This window comes from Genypterus blacodes, unplaced genomic scaffold (assembly GCF_046128005.1).
Source record: "Genypterus blacodes isolate CSIRO-AG114 ecotype Tasmania unplaced genomic scaffold, CSIRO-AGI_Gbla_v1 ptg000058l_1, whole genome shotgun sequence".
Classification (NCBI taxonomy): domain Eukaryota; kingdom Metazoa; phylum Chordata; class Actinopteri; order Ophidiiformes; family Ophidiidae; genus Genypterus; species Genypterus blacodes.
The window spans coordinates 2,352,546-2,374,741 of record NW_027466870.1 but is presented as its reverse complement, the minus strand read 5'-3'; the positions used below and the strand labels follow the sequence as shown (position 1 = coordinate 2,374,741).

Sequence of the window (22,196 nt, the reverse complement as noted above, 5' to 3'; positions counted from 1 at the left end):
ACAAATAACTAAAACATGACGCTCTACTGTTCAACTGTCCCGGAGTGAAAGTGAGCGCCTCAACTGGCTGAAGTGTGTGTCGTTGTTTCCATTCACCTGACCAGCCGGTGCAGATCACTGTCCAAACACAGCAAACACTGCACATCCAACATCAACATCTGATCTCAGAGCAGCTCATGTGTGTCTCTAAATATAGCCGAGGGGAGGAAAAGGTTACGTCCAGTCATGCCAGCTGCTGTGTTTATTATTTTTCTGCGTAACCTTTGACCTGAATGCAAAGGAAAGACTTTGCCTTTCCAAACAACAGAGCGCTGCTTTGATTGTTTTTGAACGGAGGGGGGAGAGAGGGAGGAAGAGAGAGAGAAACGGGGCGAGAGAGAGAGAGAGAGAGGGAGACAGAGAGAGAGGGAGAGAGAGAGACAGAGACAGAGACAGAGAGAGAGAGAGAGGGAGAGAGAGGGAGAGAGAGAGAGATGTATCTTCCTCTGTCGCTTTCTTATCACGGATGCTCCAAAGTGGGTTTTTCTTTAATTTGTAAACTAAACTGGAAGCGGTAATGAAGGGGTTAAAGATTTGGCGAGCGGGGCGACCTGGAGGTTGACTCACCCCTCTGGACGAGTATTGATCGCCTATGGGCAGTGATTAGCTCTGTCCGACCAGCCAGGGAGAAATCCATACAGCGGCTGATCAGCATTAACATCATTAGAGACTGTTTAGGAGATAAACACACTGAGCCAGAACCAGCGAGAACCACAGAACACACACACACACTACACACACACAAACAGGTAGCATGTGATTACAGGCCCAGCAGTAGACAGTTGGATTTGGCTCCTGCATCGACCAGATCCAAAATCGAAGAACCTTACATCACACAAACGACCTGGTTGGTCACAGTGTGCGCGCACACACACACACACATACACACAAAGTCTGTCTTTGCCCAGCAACAGGCCATGCCGAGCACTCCTCTAATCATGTTCATATGGCACTAATTGGCGCCTTTCGGTAAACTGTGATTGAGACCAGCGGCGAGGCAGGTTTGTGCCACTTCCTCAGCCAATTAGCCCTCGGCAACCAAAGAGTACCCAATGACGTCACTCATCAGCAGGACACCACAGGAGGAAGAAACAATAATAGAGAACAGTAAAGTATAATAAAGTTCTCCTCCAGTTTTTCTTTGTTTATCTAATTTGGTGTTTTAGCTTTGATTTGAAATGTTCACTATGTTCATCAGGCTGAATCCTCTTTATGTCTGGAATACTTTTGTATTAGATAAAAAAGATACTGAAGGTTTTTCTTGGATTCACTCTATGCCAGTAGGGGGCGGCTGTGAGGGAGGTTTACAACCAACAAAGGCGGAGCTGGCAGAGGCACAAAAGACCGAGAAGGAAATCATAACAGGAAGCCGGTAGAGCATTCCCTCTGTTCATTCAACAAATTGTGAGTTTGACGTGTTTCCAACAGCAGAGAAAGAAGTGAATGAATTATATTACAGTTAAGGTGTGGCCCCTTACCAGTGACACAAGCAGCCATGTGATATTTGGACCAATTATGGTCAGGGGGTGTGTGTATGTGTGTGTGTGTGTGTGTGAGTAAGAAGTAGGGAGAGAAAGACAAAAGTTTAATGAAGTCTGAATCAGCACATCTAGAGGCTTGTAAAATAACTTTTGCTATGAAAGTTTGACTTTATGTGAAGTATACTGTGACCTGGAGGATAATAATCAAATCCGTATTCCAGCAGTGATTCTCAACATACACAGTCTCACACACACACAGTCACACTTGACGTCAGCTGTGGTTTCATGGTCGTCATTGCAATGCAGATCGGTTGGCTAGCAGCCCTGCAATTATTCCCAGCCCGATACTCCGGTGACAGCCAAAGACTGCAGCTCTGTTTCTCTGCTAAATCAGAGACTAGAACACAAATAATGTTACCAAGAAAACACATTAAAAAGATATGAGCCAGAAAACATCTGGCGGTGCTCGTGTGCTTGTGGACGCTGACACTGGAGAGCAGAGGCATCCGCAGCTCAGCGGGTGGAGATGTCAACCGTAAACTGATGACATTTCAGGACCGGGTTCATTCAATAGCTGCTGTCACATCGTCCCACACACTATTAGATTTCCTGTCATTTTCCACGCTGGAGCAAAGATTCTCACGCATAGGAAGCAATATTCTTAATCACTCATGTCAGTTTTCCAGCCTTTACCAGGTAACTCAAACTGATCCTTTATGACAGCTTCACCGTTAAAACAACACAGATTTGCTTTGAAATAAATAAAATGTAATCCAGGTGTTCAAATTTAAATGTTTAGTTTATTACATTGTTTTGAACAAACGCTGAATCCAGGGTGGTGATGAAGCTCAGAGACAGAGTCTGTGTGACGCTGTGTATCAGCTGATAAAGGCTGTAAGATAATGTCAAATGTCACATTAAACTAATTTAATCTCCAATAAGATTTGATAATGAGATAACAGAATAACATGAAAAATAATTGTTTTTTTCTTTTTTAGTTTTGCATGCCTCTGTATGATTTTACTGTGTGTGCTGTTTGGGAATGGGAAAAGCAGATTGAAAATAAAAGTGATTTTTATTATTTTCTGATTGTAGCTCCATAAATAATTACTAAAGCTGAAAAAAATAAGTAAATAATTTAAATAGTAAAATAATGATTTTATTATGCTTCTTTATCTGCCTTTTTTCTTTATCACTGTGGATCTATCATTTTAGAGGACATGTGTATGACAGTTTGAAGGTACTGCATCACGGTCACTGAGCTATTTCTTTCTACACATTATTCATATTATTTCTATTTTACCTCTAAATGTCCACTTCAGTACTCATGCATTGTCAGGTCAAACAAGCAAACTATCTTCTGATTATATAAGAGCCAACCTGCCTGCACGCCTGCACGGTGGTATGATGTCATCCCGTTAAAAACTGCACCTACCAGATCACCCAACTAACACTGATGTCATCTAACATTCTGCTGTAACATTATTATGGATATTTCAACATAACCTCTGCTGGTTGTGGTTGGTTAGTTTGTCATCCCATTGTCTTAACAACATGAACATTACACAGCCTGGTTCTCTTCTTCCTCCCTGTCTTTGCCCTGATGCCATCGCTCAGTGAGGAGAACAGCAGGAACAACAGTGAGTGGATCAGTGTGAGTGTATGAATGCCATCTCAATGTCTCCATTCAAGCGAACTGGTGACATGTTTGAATGTGGTTTGTGATTATAAGCCTGCTGATACTGATTAGCTGGCTCATAATCACGGCGTTCACACTTTCCCTGCTCTGCCAAAAGTTGCACGTTACTTAATTTCCGCTTCACATGAAGTGTCAACACACTGGCGGTAATGACCTTTGACCTTGTGGAGGGTGAACTTTGCGTCAGTGTGTTGACGTGGGCTTATGGCCTGGAGGAGCAGCCAACCTGCTGTACAGAGGTCACAGAGAACTGGTAGGAGGGATGGGGGCATACAAACGGGTTAAAGTGATATACTGCTGTTGTCTTAAATAACAAAGGAAAACGACTACAGAAAAACTCTTTGCTCATATTTGCTGATTTTTCAAAATAAAGGCATAAAAGAGCTGTAAACACTAAAAGAGTCTGTTTTTGTAGTTTAAATGCAGCAGACATTAGTAAAGTTCTGACCTTAGTTCATTGTTAATGCCTGCCTGACACTTCATCACCCCAGATGAACTGCACTCTTACTGTGCGGCAGCTGCAACACACATTCAACTCTACTCAGTTTAAAGTTGACTTATTGCAGTGTTAACTTAACTTTTTAATGGATCGGTAAAGAAGTTGGAAAAAAAGAGCAACGCCTACATCAACAGCAACAGGAATGCAACAAGTACAAATAAAGCCTTTCTCCATATTCCTCATCCTGCTGTAATGTTGTCTGTGATCGCCTAAATACAGGGAAAATGTCCTCAAGGGAAAAATCTGGAAAATATAAAAACAACAAAATGAATGATAGAGCTCTGATTGTGGTTTGTCCTCGTTTTTATGAGGACGAATCAGATCTTTATCAACAAATCCACTGTTTAAGCTCAGTGAATTTATGTCGCAGCCTTATGAACGTTGACATTTCAGTCATTAGTGAGCAGTGAAGAGCACACGGCTGCACATACATGACACATTCAGTACATCACTCACATACACGCAACGCTAAAAGCAAAACACCTGTGACCCTCTGCAACAAATCCTGTTTGCTGTCACCTTCGATAAATATCACAACACCATTCTAACTCATCCTGTGTGCGACATCGTCCACAAACCACAGCGGACGTCAGGCGGTAGATTTCAACTCTGGCTGTTGATGGGACTGTTTTATCTTACAGCGCTGTTGTAACGTCGGTGAGTGCCAAACAAATATAAATAGCATCATTATCATTGTTTATCCTTATTTCAGAATTGATGAAGTGTCGGTGCCTCCTCTCACTATGTGAATCAGTGTCCAGTTCACATTAGTGATCTCTGCTGGGAGGTGAACTGTGATGAGTAACTCAGAGTTTGGCATCAGTCCTCACTGTCATCACTGCAGGTCTGTCGGTTGAGAGATGTAATTATGACAGGCGGGAGGGACAGAAATGATCTTGTGAGTTAAGGTGAAACTTTAGATATCAATAACTGAGTGTGTCTAACAGAAGAGACTGGAGTGGTGATGATGGAAGCTGTGTGTTTTAGTCAAAGCACGAGTGGAAACTGCAGAGATCGCCACAATTACGCCCTGCACTCTACTTTTCTCCGCTGCTTTTTTTTTTTGACCTTGTTATTAGACACATATGGTTTATCCATCAGGCCTATAAATACGTCTAAGTCTGCGTTCATTAGCCGTCTCCCTTTGAAGGGTTTTTATTGGTGGGCTGACATTATAAAGACACTTTGATCCCCCTCCCCACACATGAGGGCTGCTGTCGTCATACGTCTCTCAAAGGACAGGCTGCAAAATTACTCATATTTATTTCCTCCTGAATATCTTCAAGCAGAGCCACTTTCAGGTAAACACATTTGGTCAGAGAGAAGTTGTGTGTGTGCGGGTGTGTGTTAGATGGGCTTAATCTAAATACCACAACAGTGACAAAAGTGGGAACGAGTTCAGAAGGCTACACCCGCAAATGTACACCCACGAGTGTATGTGCAATGTGTAAGTGTGTGTATACATGTGTTTGAATAAGTGACAAACACAGAGATGTAGATGTAGAGTGATGAAGTGTGTTTGAGTTGTGTATTTGTGTCTGAGGTAGAAAGAGAATAAATATTTCAGGAGGTTTCTGCTTCATTAAATAATAATATAAGCACAGTACCAAGTACCACACACACACACACACACACACACACAGAGAAGATTCTGATTCAGATCTCCCTTGGAACTTGGTCTGACTCACCATCAGACTGACAAAGACGTAACAAAACCAACTCTGGTGATTCGGCCAGCAAGAACTTTGATTCTGATGTCTGACATGTGTTACTCTGACTTCCTCTGAGTGGGAGAGTGGGAACATGAAGAAATAAGGAATAAAAACGTTTCATCCATAAACTGTGGGATAAGATCTTCTCACACCTGCCTGCTTGTAATTTTCCAGGTTCGGGAAATGAGGCGTAAACTACTTTCGTCTGTGTGGATGTGAGACAGCTGGAAGACTAAATCTTACTTTATGTTGAATATCTGGACATCAAAATCCCAACAAAGCTATTTAACAACCTCACTAAGGAATATTGTATTAATACCACCATAGATAAGTTAGATGGTAAGATAAGATAGATGGTAGTAGCACAGACTCCTTAAAGGACTACCATAAGAACATAACTAGGATATTAATGAAGACAGGAAAAATATAACATTCCATTCACTACAGTGAGGACAGAAACTCTGAGGAGAAGAAGATCTCATTGTGGAAATTTAAGGGATATCATAAAGAACATTTAAGCATTAGATCGGCACAAATGTGACTTAAGTCCAAATGGGAACATTATGTGATCTGAGAAAAGTCAAGGATTAAAAAATCTCTCTCAGCCAAAACACGGAGCTCAAACTACTTTATGTGAAATGAAAAAGACAGAGTCAAAATGAATTCGTGAGCAATAATCATGTGTCAATGGTGAGGTGATAGAGACACTTTTACTTTCAACCGCTATGAACCGTTACTCTGTAGGTCCTACACACGATCAGTCATATATCAACTGTGTACCGCTTGAGCAACTCGGAACAACAATTTCCTTCAGGATAAATCTGAATTTATGCGAGGCTAACTTAGTAGTTTATCAGTAACAGTCTGGATAAACTACGCCTGTGTGTGTGTGTGTGTGTGTGTGTGTGTGTGTGTGTGTGTGTTGCAGCCGTTAAATCAAAGTGGCCTACCGCCTGCGTTTCTGCACGATGTCGATGGGCCGGTTGACGGCGCACGGGGAGCCGCACACGTTCCCGCTGCGCACTTTAAAGTAGCGGTCCTGCACCGTGGGGGCCAGGAGCACGCAGTTTGTCGGCAAACTCATATTTGTGTTCAAGGTTTTTTTTGCGGGATCCCACTCGCTCGCTCCGCTCCGCTAGTCCTGCTCCTCTTCCCCCGGGAGCACCGCGACTCTCCGGCTCCTCTGCGCGCTCTGCTCTCCGCTCACGACGCACCGGGTTTCCACTGACGCGCGGGCAGACGGAGGAGGAGAACCCTCCACGGTGTGTTCCTGCGGCATGCCTCCGGTCCGACGCGGAGACGGGGCGAAGAAAGGGAGGGAGAGAGGAACAGAGGGAGAGAGGAACAGAGAGAGAGAGGGGGAGAGAGAAAGAGAGAGAGGGGGGGGGGGAGTGTGGCTTCTAAAGAGTCATTTCCTTGGCGACGCGTTGTTGCTTCTTGCGGTTTCACAGAGCGCAGCGCGGGACAAGCGCGGTGTGTCCAATCCACACACTGACTGGAGAGATCTGCAGAGTATAAGCCTCTCTAAAGATCCACTACACTCCTCCCTCACCCTCTGTCTCCTCCTTCCAGCCACATACTATATGCTGAGGGTTTTAATAGGCATGAAATGTATGTGTGTATGTATGTGTGTGTGCGTGTGAGAGGGAGGGTTGTATCATATGTCAATATTGGAGAGCAACAAGTGTGTGTAAGTGTGCCTGTGTGTATGTGATGACTGCCCGGTACACATTTGATATCTTCTGCATGTGTGTTTCCACATGTGTGTGTGTGTGCACAACGTGTTGAATGTGCAGTATTAGTGTGCAGTGTGTCTGAATATGCCTGTGCGTGTTTGTTTGTGGATGAAGTTGAAAGTCTATGATTGGTTTCAGACTAACAAAAAATGACTGAATGATGGAAAGAATAAAAGACCGCACTGTTCTGTGAGAGAGTCGTTTGTGACAGGAGACACTCAATGTAACAAAGGGGAAATCAAAAGGGTGAAAGTCTGTCTAGAGCCAAAACCACAACCGACATCATCAAGAGGTCATCACACTACTAGACTGTAGCTGCAGCAGTGAAGATGTTTGTCCTCTTGACTTCCACAATTCAACCTCTACAGCAAAGATTCAGGAACAATGCCAATGAGACTCATCTTTCCTCTTCAAGGCTCCCTGAAGGACTCCCATCACAAGATAGTTCAGCTTTCCAGTTTTCATTTGGGATCTGAACAGTGCACAGTCCACAGAGATCTCTACAGTTTGTCATTTCATTAGGCTAACTGTTGAGTTATTACAGCTTGTGGCAGGAAATGTCCGGCACCGTGCATGCCCAGATTTCAGCCTCTTGCAAAATAACGAGCCTGACTCAACTCTGTGAAATCTGTACAGCTGTGGGTCCTGACATTCACCCTACAGCGTTCCTGTAAAGGATCACCAGTCAGTCTCACCGCATTGAGCGATGGACTCGTTGGACCCAATGAGGAAATCACAGTCAAATATTTGTCTTTTGAGGCGGAGGGCACAGAGCCATGTCAGACGTGTTGGCAGTCACACGGCAGGGTGGAGAGGAAGGTGGGCTTCAGAACCTGAGCGGACAGCGGCGGGTGATGTGGTGAGGATGTGGACGCAGCATGAGATGTCTTGCGGTTTGGTCTGATCCCACAGTGGTAAACAGAGCAGCAGTTCATGGCTACACTGAACCTGCTAGAACAGAAAGGTGCTGTGTGGACTTCATCCCAGCTCATTAAGTTACAAACAAAAAAAACACACACATTCACAACTACCTGGTCAGAGTTTGACTCATTCACTCAATAGGTCCTTGGGCCTTTGAATGGACCCTTATAGAACGCGTTGATTGATTTATCTTCAAGGAGAAGCACTGAGGCTCTTATAGGAAATGTTGCCCGGAATACACAACGGATCTGAAGTTACAACTCTTTAATGGCCCTTTATTTGAACCCAGATGGTGTCTCACTTCCTGCATTGTTGAAGGAGAACCTTGGTGGTATGTGTGTAAGACCCTTAGACTTAGACAACGCACTAACAGAGTATCCTGCTACTGTCAACTGTGGGGGGCAGTGGCTCAGTGGGTAGTGCTCCCGCTTGGGAACCGGAGGTTCGCCGGTTCGGGCCCCTGCCGAGGTGCCCCTGAGCAAGGCACCGAACCCTCAATTGCTCCCCCCTCTGCGAAGGGTGGTAATGTAATGTAAGTCGCTTTGGATGAAAGCGTCTGCCAAATGATCGTAATGTAATGTAATGTAATGTCAAGCTGCATGCTGGGAAAGGCTGCCGACCCCCCTGCAAGTCTGCACAGAGGAACCGCTATAAAAAACGGATGATTCATTAGTCTCAGTTGTTTATAATTATGATACTATGCTATTGTGTGTTTACCTCATGGTCTTATCCAGAGTCACGGTCTAATAAGCTTTCATTCTACAATCTTTATCATAACAAGGAAGCAATAGTAAGTAGATCAAAGGTCAGAATCATTGAGCTGTGATCATATTCCTGTGGCTACGGGCCAAAGAAAAGCAGGAGTGTTGGAATAAAAATAAGAGCTAAAAAAAGAGAGAGCAGGAGGTTAGGTTCTTGGAAACAGTAGGAAGTAGTCTGACTAAAACTTCACAGAAACAGGAGAGACCAAAACAGGACTCAGACATCACCTGTTTGCTGCTTACAATGCTCCTATCAGCCAGCAGAACCCAAAGCCGAAAGACATGACAACACACCTGCAACATTGAAACTTACAAAGTTTGGATTCCCCTGACAATCTCAATGACTTCACGGCATTTGCTGAAACAAAGGAAGCCCACTTAACTCTAACTCAAATAGAATGAGCCATGCTGTTACACTCCAGACTCTATCAGTCTAGTTTCCCTAGACATGCTGTAACACTGTGTTCATTGACTCTGACCTCTGTCCCACCAAAAGAATATGGAAATGCAATTGTGAAAAATGGGGTGGATAGGGAGGTTTCGGTGTAAAGTGTATCTGGGTATAACACTTACACTGAATGTTTGAAAGTTTTTAAAGTCTGAAATGATGTACCACCCTAAGTTTGATGTTAAACCACAGGACATATGCTTGGTCTTTAGCATAAATTATGTATTTAAACATTCTGTTCCTTTTCCCACATCTAAGAGAAAGCTAGACAGACACAGCAAGTAATTCACCTCTCCAACCCCACACACAACACACACACACACACACACATGTATGCCTGTCAGACCTCTTTGCTTCTTGCTGGAGCCACCTTCTGTTTGTACTCAGTTTTAAGACCAAGAAGAAAGTATCGACTCCTTTAACTCGAATAAAATTTGTCCCCATATGAAATCCCTTCCTCTGCCCCAGAAACCTCCCTTCCCTCCTTACGCAATCCTGTAAAACAGCAACCACAGACACACACATACACACACTCCACCCATGCTGTGGTGGTGTTTGTAAGGCCGATCTGCTGTGGAAAGAAATCCAGCAGCCTACGTAGCTGCTTCCACCGCCCAGCTGGCCCGCAGGCCCCTATGACAGCATTACCTCCTGCTAATGAGAACGAGCAGCTACGTTAGCGGAACATGTGTGTTTCACAGTGTGAGAATGTGCTCATGCGAGAGTGTGTGAGAGTGTGTGTGTGTGTGTGTGTGTGTGTGTGTGTGTGTGTGCCTCTGTCATGAGGTAACACTGATATTCTGGAATGATTTGGCCTTTGGACTTTGTTGGGTCAATTGACTTTTTACAGACAGCAACTGTTGCAGTATTGTATTCTGTTTTTGTATATTGTAACGTACAATTGTTTCGTCAAGTTTCTACTCTCTGCGGTAACTGTGAAGCTTTCACGACAGCAGAGAACAGAGCTGTTGCACCACCTTGTGGGGAAACTAGTCAACTGAGACGATGAACTGAGGACAACCTCCAGCCTGTCTAATGCTCCTTACCGCTGTCTCAGGTCACACAGGAGGCACTGATCTGAAAGCTGATGCAATGCTTGGCTACAATGAAACCTGCATTCATATGTTGTAGCGTACGATAACATGGAGACAAATTCTCTGGAGTCACTTGAAAGTTTCGGACTCTTTGAAAGCTTGAATTTTGGTGTTTGGGTCCAGAAAAATGAGAGCCCGAGGATCTTTAAAGTTGACTGCGACAGGCTCACTGTAAACAAAATCAAATGTATGGAACAGAACACACTGCATCATACACCTGTATACGGTCGAACATGTGATATATCTCTAAATCACTGGTGGATTATGGACAAATGTGTGACAAAGATATTCACTGTTCATCATTATTTGTAAAGTTGCTAACATGCAAGCAAAATATTGTGTTGCTGGGAAAATCTTATTAACTATAGCAGTCTAATAAAGCACAATAGACACAGAACAGATACGACTGGATTGGATGCTTCTTAACTTATACTCATAATAAAGTCCACCTGCAGGACTGAAGTCATGCTGCTTCCCCTGAGCCGCCCACAAAACACACAACCTGGAGCTACAGGTGGCCAGAATGTGTTATTTTAGAGGGTAGTGCTGTCCACCTTGTTGTTTTCTGCCTTTAATCTTTATTTTTACAAGATAACTTGAACATGACTCAGCATTTTCAAGCAACGCCCAAAATTCACATTCTCCAGATATTGGTATTAGGCAGATCCTTCACTGTGTTTGTTGTTGGCTCAGTCTGCTGTAGGCCGACTGACTGTTGCTCTCCAGCAGAGGTCACTGTGTGCATAGAAACTACACTTACACACAGGAGAGAGGAGCAAGCAAACAGGGATAAGGAAAGATCAGAGAGGAATATTCTGGAATATGAATTGTCTCATTGGTAAATTTCATGCCACAGGTCAGCTGATCTTTTGAGCTTTTAGCAAATACGACATCGCATCACATCTCAATTGGAAGAGCAAAATGTCAAACTGGTTTTCCAATGCTGGTAAAACTGAAACACACCTAACATGCCAACATCGCCTCAAACACCAGCAGTCTTTTCTTCGGGACGGGTGCTGGTGTGTGATTGTGTACCGACACCAGCTGGTGAAGCACGTGTCATGTGCAGCCGAGCTGGCGGGGCCGGGGAACTATTCCAGGCTCACCGGTTTTATTTTGGGGATCTGTTGTGTTTTTGTTGCCCCCAACCCTTTATCGTTCCTACTGGGCTACATGGGCTCAGCTAGCTGTGCTGGGTCAGAAACAGACTTTCACTGGGAACGCACAGGCTGATGACGAAGTGTGTGTGACTGACAGCCAGGCTTGAAAGGGACAAAGCTGTAATGGATTAAGTTCTCCACAAGTTACAGGAATGGTTGTTTGGACAGCCAGGCTGATTCAGTGTGGGAGATCAGAGGGCATAAAGCTCTGTGTGCTATAGAGACGGTTCATCAGGAGGACAAAGTCTTCAATTAAGGGTTGGGACGGACTTCCAATATATTTAGAAAATCCCTTCTATTCATGGTTGTATAACATCCTTATGATGGGACATAAGCCTGGTGAAAACTACTCAGAATGCTCACCTGTGGTACACACACACACACACACACACACACACACACACACACACACATTACGATCATTTGGCGGACGCTTTTATCCAAAGCGACTTACATTACATTATATTACCACCCTTCGCAGAGGGGGGAGCACTTGAGGGTTCGGTGCCTTGCTCAGGGGCACCTCGGCAGGGACTCGAACCGGCAACCCTCCGGTTCTTAAGAGGAAGCTCTACCCACTCGACTACTGCCTCCCCACACACACACACACACACACACACACACACACACACACACACACACACACACACACACACACACACACACACACACACACACACACACACACACACACACACACACACCTTCACAACTAAGGATCTAGAAGGTGCTACCACTTGAATAAATTCTGTAAACAAGGTGCTGCTGCCCTGAGGAATACTTTTGAGCACCTTTGAGCAAAGTGTTACAGCTCAGAACTGGATTACAACAATGTCAGTGAACAGCCAAAGCCACAATGTTTTCATGATGACTTCCTGATGAAGAGCAGGAGCTCCACGTGAAGCTGAGAACAATGTGACACAAAGTGAAACGGATGTGCGGACAAAAGAATCATTGATAGAGAACTTCAGACTTTTTGGAGTTATGCTCATATGAAACGTAGGTGGTCCTCCAAACAATGTATGACATCATCCAGGTCTGTAGTCGGAGCAGCTCCGCTCATTTGTGTGAGAAGTCGTGTTGGAACACATGAGAGGAGGGCGAGTGAGTCAACCGCTTACTGGGACTGTGGGCAGGATCAGGCATGAACACACACACACACACACACACACACACACACACACACACACACACACACACCTGAACACTGAACCTTCAACATACAGATTGCTGTACATTCACACATGTGTATTGCGAAGAATACATCACCAGAGTTCACACACACAGGCAGTGTCAACACAGACACACAGACAGCAGGCAGAGTGTATATTTCATCAGCGCAGCGTGACTCCCCCAAGTCAGTGACATCAGCAGAAATAGGCCAGGCTATCATTCTACAAACACTCACTCTGTTCCCTATGGGGCTAACAGACTGAAAACACCTGTACACACTTAATCCAACCATACACACTCAGTCTAACCATACACACTCCATGTCCAGGAAAGTCAACAGCACGTGTATCTCATGTCAGCATGCAACTTAAGCTTGACACTAATTTTCTCAGGGCCATTACACTGACAAATTACTCTGGGAGTCTTTCTGCAAAAACAGGAAGTCAAACATGATTTGCTTCCTCTGTGAAATGCTAACAAACAGAGAAACCAAGCAGCTGAAATTGTCTGGACGTGAGCTGCACCGGAAACACGTCTCACCGCAAAGAACACCACTGCCCTCACTACACAGACATGCATAATCTATCGTTGTATAAATGTGGGTTGTTAAAGTATAAAGGTTTGTGGATGTGCATGGACGAGCTCTCTCCTGCTGAGTTCCTTCTAGTACTGAATTATCTTCTGACATCAAGCGGCCCTGTAATCATCCTATCACCTACCTAGATGCTGATGAAAGCAGAGGCCCAGACTGAATAAAAAGGACAAAATGTTATAATTACTCAGTAGGAGTCGAAATAGTAGCTTGGGGTAAAGCAAACTTGTTTGGCTTCAGGAACTCTGCTGGTTTGCCAAAACGATTTTTTATGACCTGTATTTACGAGGGCTGTGTAGTTTGTCTCAGGACGGTAACAATAACAACCATAGGAACAATACCTGCTGTAAACAGGCTGTGCTTACATCCGTCTAAAAGTTCATAAAGCTACAAAATCTGAGCACTTCCATATGGCGAGTGATAACACAAATACTGCTGCACAGATCATACCCTTCCAGGCTTCACTGAGTTGGCACCTGGCAGTTGGCTAAGTGATGAAGAAAAGATTCAACACATCAAACATTACTTGACATACCCCAAGCAGGAGTGTCTCCGACCGTGTCCGAAACCAGTTGGTGCCCCTTTCCTTGCCAATCGCGACTCTTTGTTCATGGTTCCTTGAGCTCCTGACTCATACGAAACACGAGAGGCGACACATCGGAACCAAACCACCTATGCGGATTCTTCAACCGTCCAATTCATCCAGTCATGTTTCCCCTCTGAACTGCCAAGTGGGTCTGGAGTGACTCCATGTGGTTGTGTACTGTGGAGAACCAAGACACGGGACGGTTCCGCGTGAGAGGCAAAAAAGAATCTGATGCAGGCAGAATGAGGATGGATCTGCTGAAGCGTCAGTGCGTGAGGATGCAGGAAAAACCTTAAGGAATGTTTCAGAGTTCCCAGGCAAGCCTCAACAAAGCTGGCCGGAGTGTGACATTCAATTAGACGGGTGGAGCAGAAAGGGAGAGCTTGTAACGGAAGGCTCTGCTGCAGCGAAGGATTCTCCACCGTTGTCTTTCCTCTTTCACTGGTTTGTTGTTGCTGTAAATACCCAAACTAATCCCAGATGTGGCTGACTTTGTCTCTTCCTCAACTGTCTCCAGAAAAACTGCTCCAAGAGGGGAGTAGGATATGGGGGGAGTCTGACAAACAACAAAGTTTGCGCAGCTCAAAAACAGTTTGATTGCTCCCCGCTGTGTCAGTCACTCTGTCTCCGTCTCCGTGTGCAGGAAAGGGGAAGGGCTGGTTGTTGAGAGCAAAGATAGTGCAGGGTAGCGTCAGCAAGCTTTGACCTCTTCCTCCCTGAGTCCCTTGAGGATGACGCATCATGTCCTCAAGAGTGGAGAGGCTGTTCTTTTTCAGGAGATCCAATGCCCCAAGCAAAATATGAAAACAAAGTTTGTTTTCTAAGTATAGCGGAGATCCTCTTCTAAGTTAAACTTACAGATGTCAAAAGCAGGAACCAATGAGTTTTCTGCAAGCTCTGAGACGGGAAACCTTTCAGTTACCAGCGAGCTTTGCTGTGTCTCAACTTGTCAAAAGAAGATCTGACTGCATCGCTGTGCTGGTGGGTGTTTTTGTGTGTGCCAGGGCTGTCGTAGCTCAGCCTACTTGACATGTGAGATCCGTGGGCCTCCTGACCCCACACCCTCCTTCTGTTCCGAAGCTACGTAATTACAGGGAGATATTGTTAGTTAGAGTTGGGGGTACAGAGGGAGATGAAGGGCATGCACAGATGCATGACAAATGCACCACACCACATAAAGAAAGCATAGGCTGTAAATTATGAGCTCTGGCCAAAGAAATGGAATTGCCAAGAGCTAGATCTGAGAAACAGCGGAAATGGTTCATATAAATAGGCAGGCTGATGTATGAGCTTGCCCCATTATTGTATATACTGTATGCAATATATGAGAAAAGAGGAAACAACAGTGTAAGGAGTGTGAAGAGTCTGAAAGAGTGACAAAGGAGAGAGGACTGTGAAGATACATTTCACAGCTTCTATATATAAATCATTACCACATATAGTGTGTGAAAAGTTAGCAGTTAATAAATCTCAAGCTTAAAATATCACAGAAGCTGTGTGAATGCAGCTCAGAGGTGCGATTACACACAGACACATACAGAGAGAGAGAGAGAGAGAGAGAGAGAGAGAGAGAGAGAGAGAGAGAGAGAGAGAGAGAGAGAGAGAGAGAGAGAGAGAGAGAGAGAGAGAGAGAGAGAGAGAGAGAGAGAGAGAGAGAGAGAGAGAGAGAGAGAGAGAGAGAGAGAGAGAGAGAGAGAGAGAGAGAGAGAGAGAGAGAAAGAAAACCTTGAACCGCTGCAGAATCTTTTCTAAATGACTGAATTCACCATGTAAGTGACTAATTTGAATATTGCAGCAGGATATTCAGTGTATGAGCTGTTTCTATCCCCCAAGGACAGCCTGCTCAGTGTTGCAGTCTTCTCCTTTTTTATTTTGACAGATCTTTTGTTTCTGGCTGCTTGCACTTGAAGTTTAAACATGTCAGCTTCAAAAAAAGGGGACACAAGTTGCGTGGCAACAACTTAAGTCACCACAACCACTTCCCTAAGCCTTATGTGAATGATGAAACCTTAAACAGAGGACGCTGTACACAAAGTATTACGCTTTAAATGTCCCATGATGTATCTTTCTGTTCTTTAAAGGTGCTTTTATCTAATGCATCTAAATTTGGATCCTTGGTGTTTCCATACTGTATAGAAGAAGAACCTGTTTGATAAGACTGGACTGTTGGATGTTTGGAATGCCCAGCAGGTTAAAGAGACAGGAAAACATCTGTACCTGCTTTCAATAAAATGTAAATCACCTGCGTCAGGGTACTCAGCCCGTCTCCTTTGTGATCATCTGCTCTGATGTTCAGAGTGGAATGAAGGCTCAGGCTTTGTGTAATCCTCTTTTTAATATTTGTTCCATGCATGAGTGCTCTGCTCTACCCAATAAGGCCCTGATGGCTCAACCTGGGATCTGAGATCAAAGAGTGCAGCTTCTTGAACAAACACAGAATGCTGTCACTAGTTGTGAATCAAACATTCTTCTAAACCGAATGTCTTGCCAATGGTGTGTTTGGATCTGTTTTGTTTATTGATATTAACGCTTTGGATCTACGCTGATTGCAAAAGTAAACTCTACATAAACTTAAAGAATGAGAGTGTGTGTGCTTTTATTGATGCATAAATCCCCTTCTCTTGTGTTAAAAGCTATAATTATTATACATCGGTTCTCTGGAAACAGGGTGCAAGTTAGATAGTCCAGCCAGCTTTCTACATCAGTGTGTAATGAGGATGTGTTGGTTGAGCGGGTTTGAACATTAAGATTACGAAGACAAGACAAGAACAATTAGATTAATGAACGGAAACTAAGAGGTGTGTGGTCTGTAGGCACCGTGCATGGAAGCAAATTAACTCTGAGCAAAACCTGCGTAAACAACAATTATTCTTTCTGGATTTAGAATTTTAATGTAGCTTAATATTAAATTAAACAACTTGGGAGTAGAATGGAGTGGAATTAAAGCACCCAGGGGAAGAAGAGCTTTATGTCTGCCCTCAATAACTGCAACATAAACACTACACTGACACAATATGTCTCTGCTGACAATGCCGTCCTAAACCAGTTGTTGAGGTTTGTTTGTTTTAATATCGCTTTTTCAAATATATAGAGATAAACAGTTTGTAAAGTCGGACAGGCTTTCTGAAGCAGCTGTGGGAGACGCTCTCACTCCCCATTAGTTATGCCCTCTTAAGTGGAGAGTACACTTTCTCCACAAACAGCAATTACTCACACCATAATGAACCATTCTAAGACAAACACTAAGTGCTGTCAGACGCATGTGTCACAGATAAATGACTGCAAATCATTTTCGATAAATGATTGCTGACAGCCTACACTTGCTGTACTTACGTGACAACTAACACTGGCTTTCCTGTTTACAGAGCAGACTTAAGACTGGAGGTATTTCTTTTCCTTCCTCCATCCATCCATCTCTTTCCTCAAATGGCCTTCAGGTCAATGTAAACGGAAAATCTCTCTCCTACGTCACTGATGTGAAAGGCTGCCTACTTTTAGTCATGAGGAACTGAGATAATGAACAGCAAACACTGCAGCAATTTTACTGTGCTGTGGTGTCTCTAATCCTTAGCACGGCAACCTCAGGCCAGCAACGCGTCTGCCCATCTGCCCATTGTGTCTCCACAAAGGTTTATGCTGTACACCTTAAGCGCAAGACAAGAGCATCCCTTTTACTGCTGCAACAAAAGGGCCCATTGAGACGACATGGGCCCCGACGTCAACAGGATCCTTCCCACAGTTACCTTCTTATCAGACAATGCTGCTTTTTTTCGTCAAACCAAACTCATGACACAGATTTTGATGACGTGGAAATGGAACTAACGTGACACTAAGAGCCGTCTGGTTACTTATCAACCCCTAAATTAAATGTCAAACACTCACTTTTTTCGTTAATATAAGCTCAGTGGAATCATAGGGCTTGTGAAGATGAGCCATAAACCTCTAGAATAAACTGATAAAATATAGCAACCCTGTCCTCTCTAAGCCACACAATACAAAATGATGATGAAGCCTCTCTGTCGTTGGTTAACTCGGACTACACAATGAACTTCCAGCACTTTTCCTGCTGGTCGATCACTTTTACATCAATATTTAGAAGATCTACTGCAATTCTGTGAACATAAGTGAACAAGAGAACATAACTGCTGATGGGATTTAATACCTGATGCCCGTATTGAAGAACTGTTGCAAAAACACCAACCGAGTTATGGACGAGCGGGTCACAGTACCTGGGTGTGTGTGCCAAGGTGAAGCGCCTCTGCAAGTTGATGCTGCGGTTCATGAGGAGCTTGCGGAAGAGCAGAGGCGAGTTTCGAGGAGAGTTACGAGGAGAGTTTCTGGGGGAGTTACAGGGAGACATCCTGGGTGATCCACAGGGTGAGGACTGTGGTTTCAGCTTGATGGACTGGTGTCCTGAAGTCCTGGTGAATGAGGAAGAACCCATCTCCCCGGAACTACTGCAGAGAGACTCGCTCATACTGCCGTGAGTGCCCGAAAACCTTCAATGTTGGTGGGCTACGCTGATGTCTCGAGTAGTTGTCTCTCTCCAAACAGGCAACCAGGGGGTTCCATATCAAGGAAGCAACTTTCAGACCTGTCTTGTAATGATGCACTTCATACTCAGAAACAACTGAGAGAGTCCATCAGTCTTCCATCTCCCATACCTTCATCTACAGTTACCCAAAGGGACTGGATGCTCTCAGACAGGAGTGCAATGTGCGCGTGAGCCCTCCCCTCTGTTCCCTAAGCTCTGTTTACACAGCACTGAGCTCTGCCTAAATATGGCCAGGCCTGAATTATAGTGTTGTTAGCATGTGCCGCAAGTGAGCTAGCTGTCTCCTGCAATCTCTTCATGCAAGAGCAGAACGGCAACAGTCAAGCACGCCAGTTTACAACTATATCCTTCCTCAGCCCATCAGTGCATAAACATTGACCAGTGATTGCATCTCAGCCTGTTAGACACATGCCAGAGCTGTGCCTCACCGAGAGGCTGGAGTCTGGATGGATCTTGGTGACGCTGGTCGGCGGGGCCCCACTCCTCCTCTCTAAAAACAGCGCCAGCTTAAGATAAAAGATAGCAGAGACCCAGGAAATTCCACTAAACCTTTTACTTGTATCTCAAGTGAATAATACGTTCCCAGTGGGACTGATAGTTATGGAAAAACTGAGATCAAGCACAGCTTCATCTTTGACCCACAGACAGCCACTGACCCGAAGCTCCTCCACCCAAAACAAAACCTTGTGACTGAAGCCAAAATACGCAGGCTTAGAAGTCTTAAATCTACTTGTACCTAAACTTTTCCCCCCGATTAATATCATGAATACGTGTTGCTCTGACCGTACAGAATGCCAGTTAACACACCGCACATTTGTATTCTGTGTCGATCCTGCCAAACATCAAAAGATAAAGATTCAAAACACATACTTTTTTGTTTGGCTGTCCATCAGCTATCAGATCAGACATATTTGAGTACAATTGAGTTATTCAACACTTTTCCATCTTCTCCTACAACAAAGAAGAAGGAAAGACAGCCAGCTAATGGAACTGCAAAGCCAATGTCCCATTTCAAATCTTTTGAAGTGTTTCACACACTATTTTACTTATTTATATTCTATCCAAGATCCTCAATAATCCTTTTACTTTCTTCTCATCCTACCTAATCTTACTTTCACTGCCGTTATGCAACCTCCTTATCATTCAAATGATAAAGTTTGGATTTTGAGATTGGTCAGTTTAAACATGGTATTCTATAAGAGATGCCCACATTGAGAGCGATGTTAAAGCTTTCATTAATGTAGTTAATGATGTTGTTGTGTTGTGTCGTGTGTAACATGGAGGGAAGCTAAAGACATTAATAATTAACTTAGTTTCCCCATTTACTTGGACACAAATAACGCTGATATCACTACAATAAAGCTGGAAATGAGTCTGCCGCTTGCAATAAAATCTGTCTCTTTGTCATCCTGCACCCATTTTAATGAAGCATAAACGCAGTGAAATAGAAGAGCTCTTGAGCCTGAAGGGGCCGCCTGCCAAAGTACTGATTTAACATAGGAGGGGTCAGGAGGGGTCACAGCAATGAGCTCACGAACCACAACACAGCTGTTGAGTAGCTGCAGCTGTAAGTGCTACCAAATGTAACCAGCAGATGGTGCCCACGCACAAATACACACGCGGATGCATCACACCTATGGTACAAACTCAGGAATACAACATGCCAAACCGCCCTGTGGGACTTTTGGAAACTGGACACAAAGACAAGACTTTTTATCCATGGCAACTCACCTCCTTAGCACAAGCCTGGGCATGGACCACGTCATTTAGTAACAAGCATACCATTAAAGCTGTGATTAAAGAGTGGGATATAATCAAGTCAAAGCATTAAAAAGCTGTTGCATTCAGGGGCACCGCACCAGTCAATCAAACTGTTGGCATTATGAGTCAATGGGGTGGACAGACAAGAAGATGAAGCCAAGTCATTATCAAATAGTGACTAATGGTTTGATATGTGGAACTATGTATTGGACTGAGTCACATCTCCTTCCTCCACCCACCTCAAACACAGGGCCAGACACACAAACAGTTATAAGATGAGAAGCACACTGTAAAAACTGTAGCAAACCTGTGGGATACTGAAAATCCTTTCAAACTTTGGTTGCTATAACACACTCTACTGAATCTATGAAGGTCTGGTATCTGTAGGTGTAGGGTGATTGCATCATATTGCCTCTCACTTACTCAACCAAGGACGTTTGATGAAAGGTAATGGAAACAACCTGACGATATCTTATAAATACTGTTCATTCTGATCTCAAATTCAGATAATCCAGCAGCAGCTCTGACTGAAGGCTTCTGTCAATTATGTTTTTATTAAAAAGAGAGTTTCCTTCAAAGTGTGCGTATTTTCATCAGCTGAGCCTCCATAATGACGCAGCCCTCAGTGCTTTTCAGAGGTGAGGGAGGAGAGGCTTTGCTTCCATCCAAATGAACGAGGAATAAGACAACAGGTATTACAGAAAGGCAAATTAAACATTTTCATTTTTCAATGTACAGAAAGGTTATTTTCTTTCCTGCTGCTCCACTATCCTCTATTCTAGGAGATGGTATAGTAGGAGATACAGTATATTGTGCTGTACACAGTATTCCCACATAAACATCACAGCCCTTGAGTCAGGCTCTGAACTTATCACCAAACCCTACGCAGCCTCGCACTGCTGACATTTCATTGAAGGCAAAACTAAGAAAAATGAAGTACTTTTAGGCCTGAAAGTTGCCCCGAAATGTGATTATTCAGCCCAACTATCAAATTCAGTCTTTTCACTCTTCAGATTTATATACAGCCTTAGTTATTAATTACACATGAAGGAAGAATTCCATTACTGCTGGCATTTAATAAGTTTAGCGACTCTAATGATATGCATCAGTGAGCCTGTTTACCATTTCTCCACAGTTCTTATTTTCCAAACAGCACTTAATCACTGAATGATACTAGGCAGACTTCACACATTGGAATCATCACCTTCATCGCTTTAGGTTGTCCGTAATGTTGGTGACGCAGGAATGACACTGAGATTACTAGTTCCGGTTAGGAACACCCTTTAGATACCTTGAATATAATGTCAAATCTAAAAATGCAAAGAAGGAAGTGATACGTAGGTTTATATTAGAGCACTGCCAGGAGAATTACCACTACAAATGTGAACAAGTGCTGAGTGGTGGAAGACTCACAGATGGAGTCGACGAATCTCAGCCAGCTCCTGGGAGAGAGGAGCCAAGAACATGAGGAGGGCCATTCTGGACAACTTCTTCTGGAAAAGGCAACAGGCTGGGATCACAGCCAATGTCCTGTGTCATAGAAACACTCAGCAGGTGTCTAAGACACTCCTGCTGGGGCTCGGCTATGACAGCAGATTACATCCCCTCCATAATGCCTTTGGCTCTAATGGCTAGCTGTAACACACCAAGCCTCATTTTGACCAATCAAACACTTTCATGATGTCGTGGCTCTGTAAAGTCCTTTGAGACATTGTATGTGATGTTGGGTTATAGAAATAAATTTGACTTGATATGACCTCGCACAACCGAGGGAAATGGTGCCAGTATAGACTGAAGTGTGCTCCTGGAACTAGGCTTCACGTTATGGGCACCCAAAGTTCCTCTCTGGAGCGTGCTAATGAAGATATATGAAAAAAAAAAAATATGAGTCCTTTCAATTGTATTTTAGATTCATGCTACAGAAAATACATTTAACACACAGGATTTGTCGTGAAATGAATATATATCCTGACTCATCT

General features: G+C 43.9%; 1 protein-coding gene across 3 annotated transcripts in view; it reads right to left on the bottom strand.

Annotated features, from left to right (window-relative positions):
• The window catches only part of LOC143002661 (3',5'-cyclic-AMP phosphodiesterase 4C-like), a 62,765-nt gene that overhangs the window by 17,558 nt on the left and 23,011 nt on the right, over nt 1-22,196 (bottom strand). Inside the window, exon 1 of one of the 3 annotated variants that reach the window (XM_076152921.1) lies at nt 13,851-14,844. The exons of the other annotated variants lie outside the window; for them this stretch is intronic. Coding sequence (XP_076009036.1) covers nt 13,851-13,927 — 77 coding nt within the window. The 5' untranslated portion in view covers nt 13,928-14,844. Of the gene's footprint in view, nt 1-13,850; nt 14,845-22,196 lie in introns of those variants that run through there. 3 annotated transcript variants of the gene reach the window in all.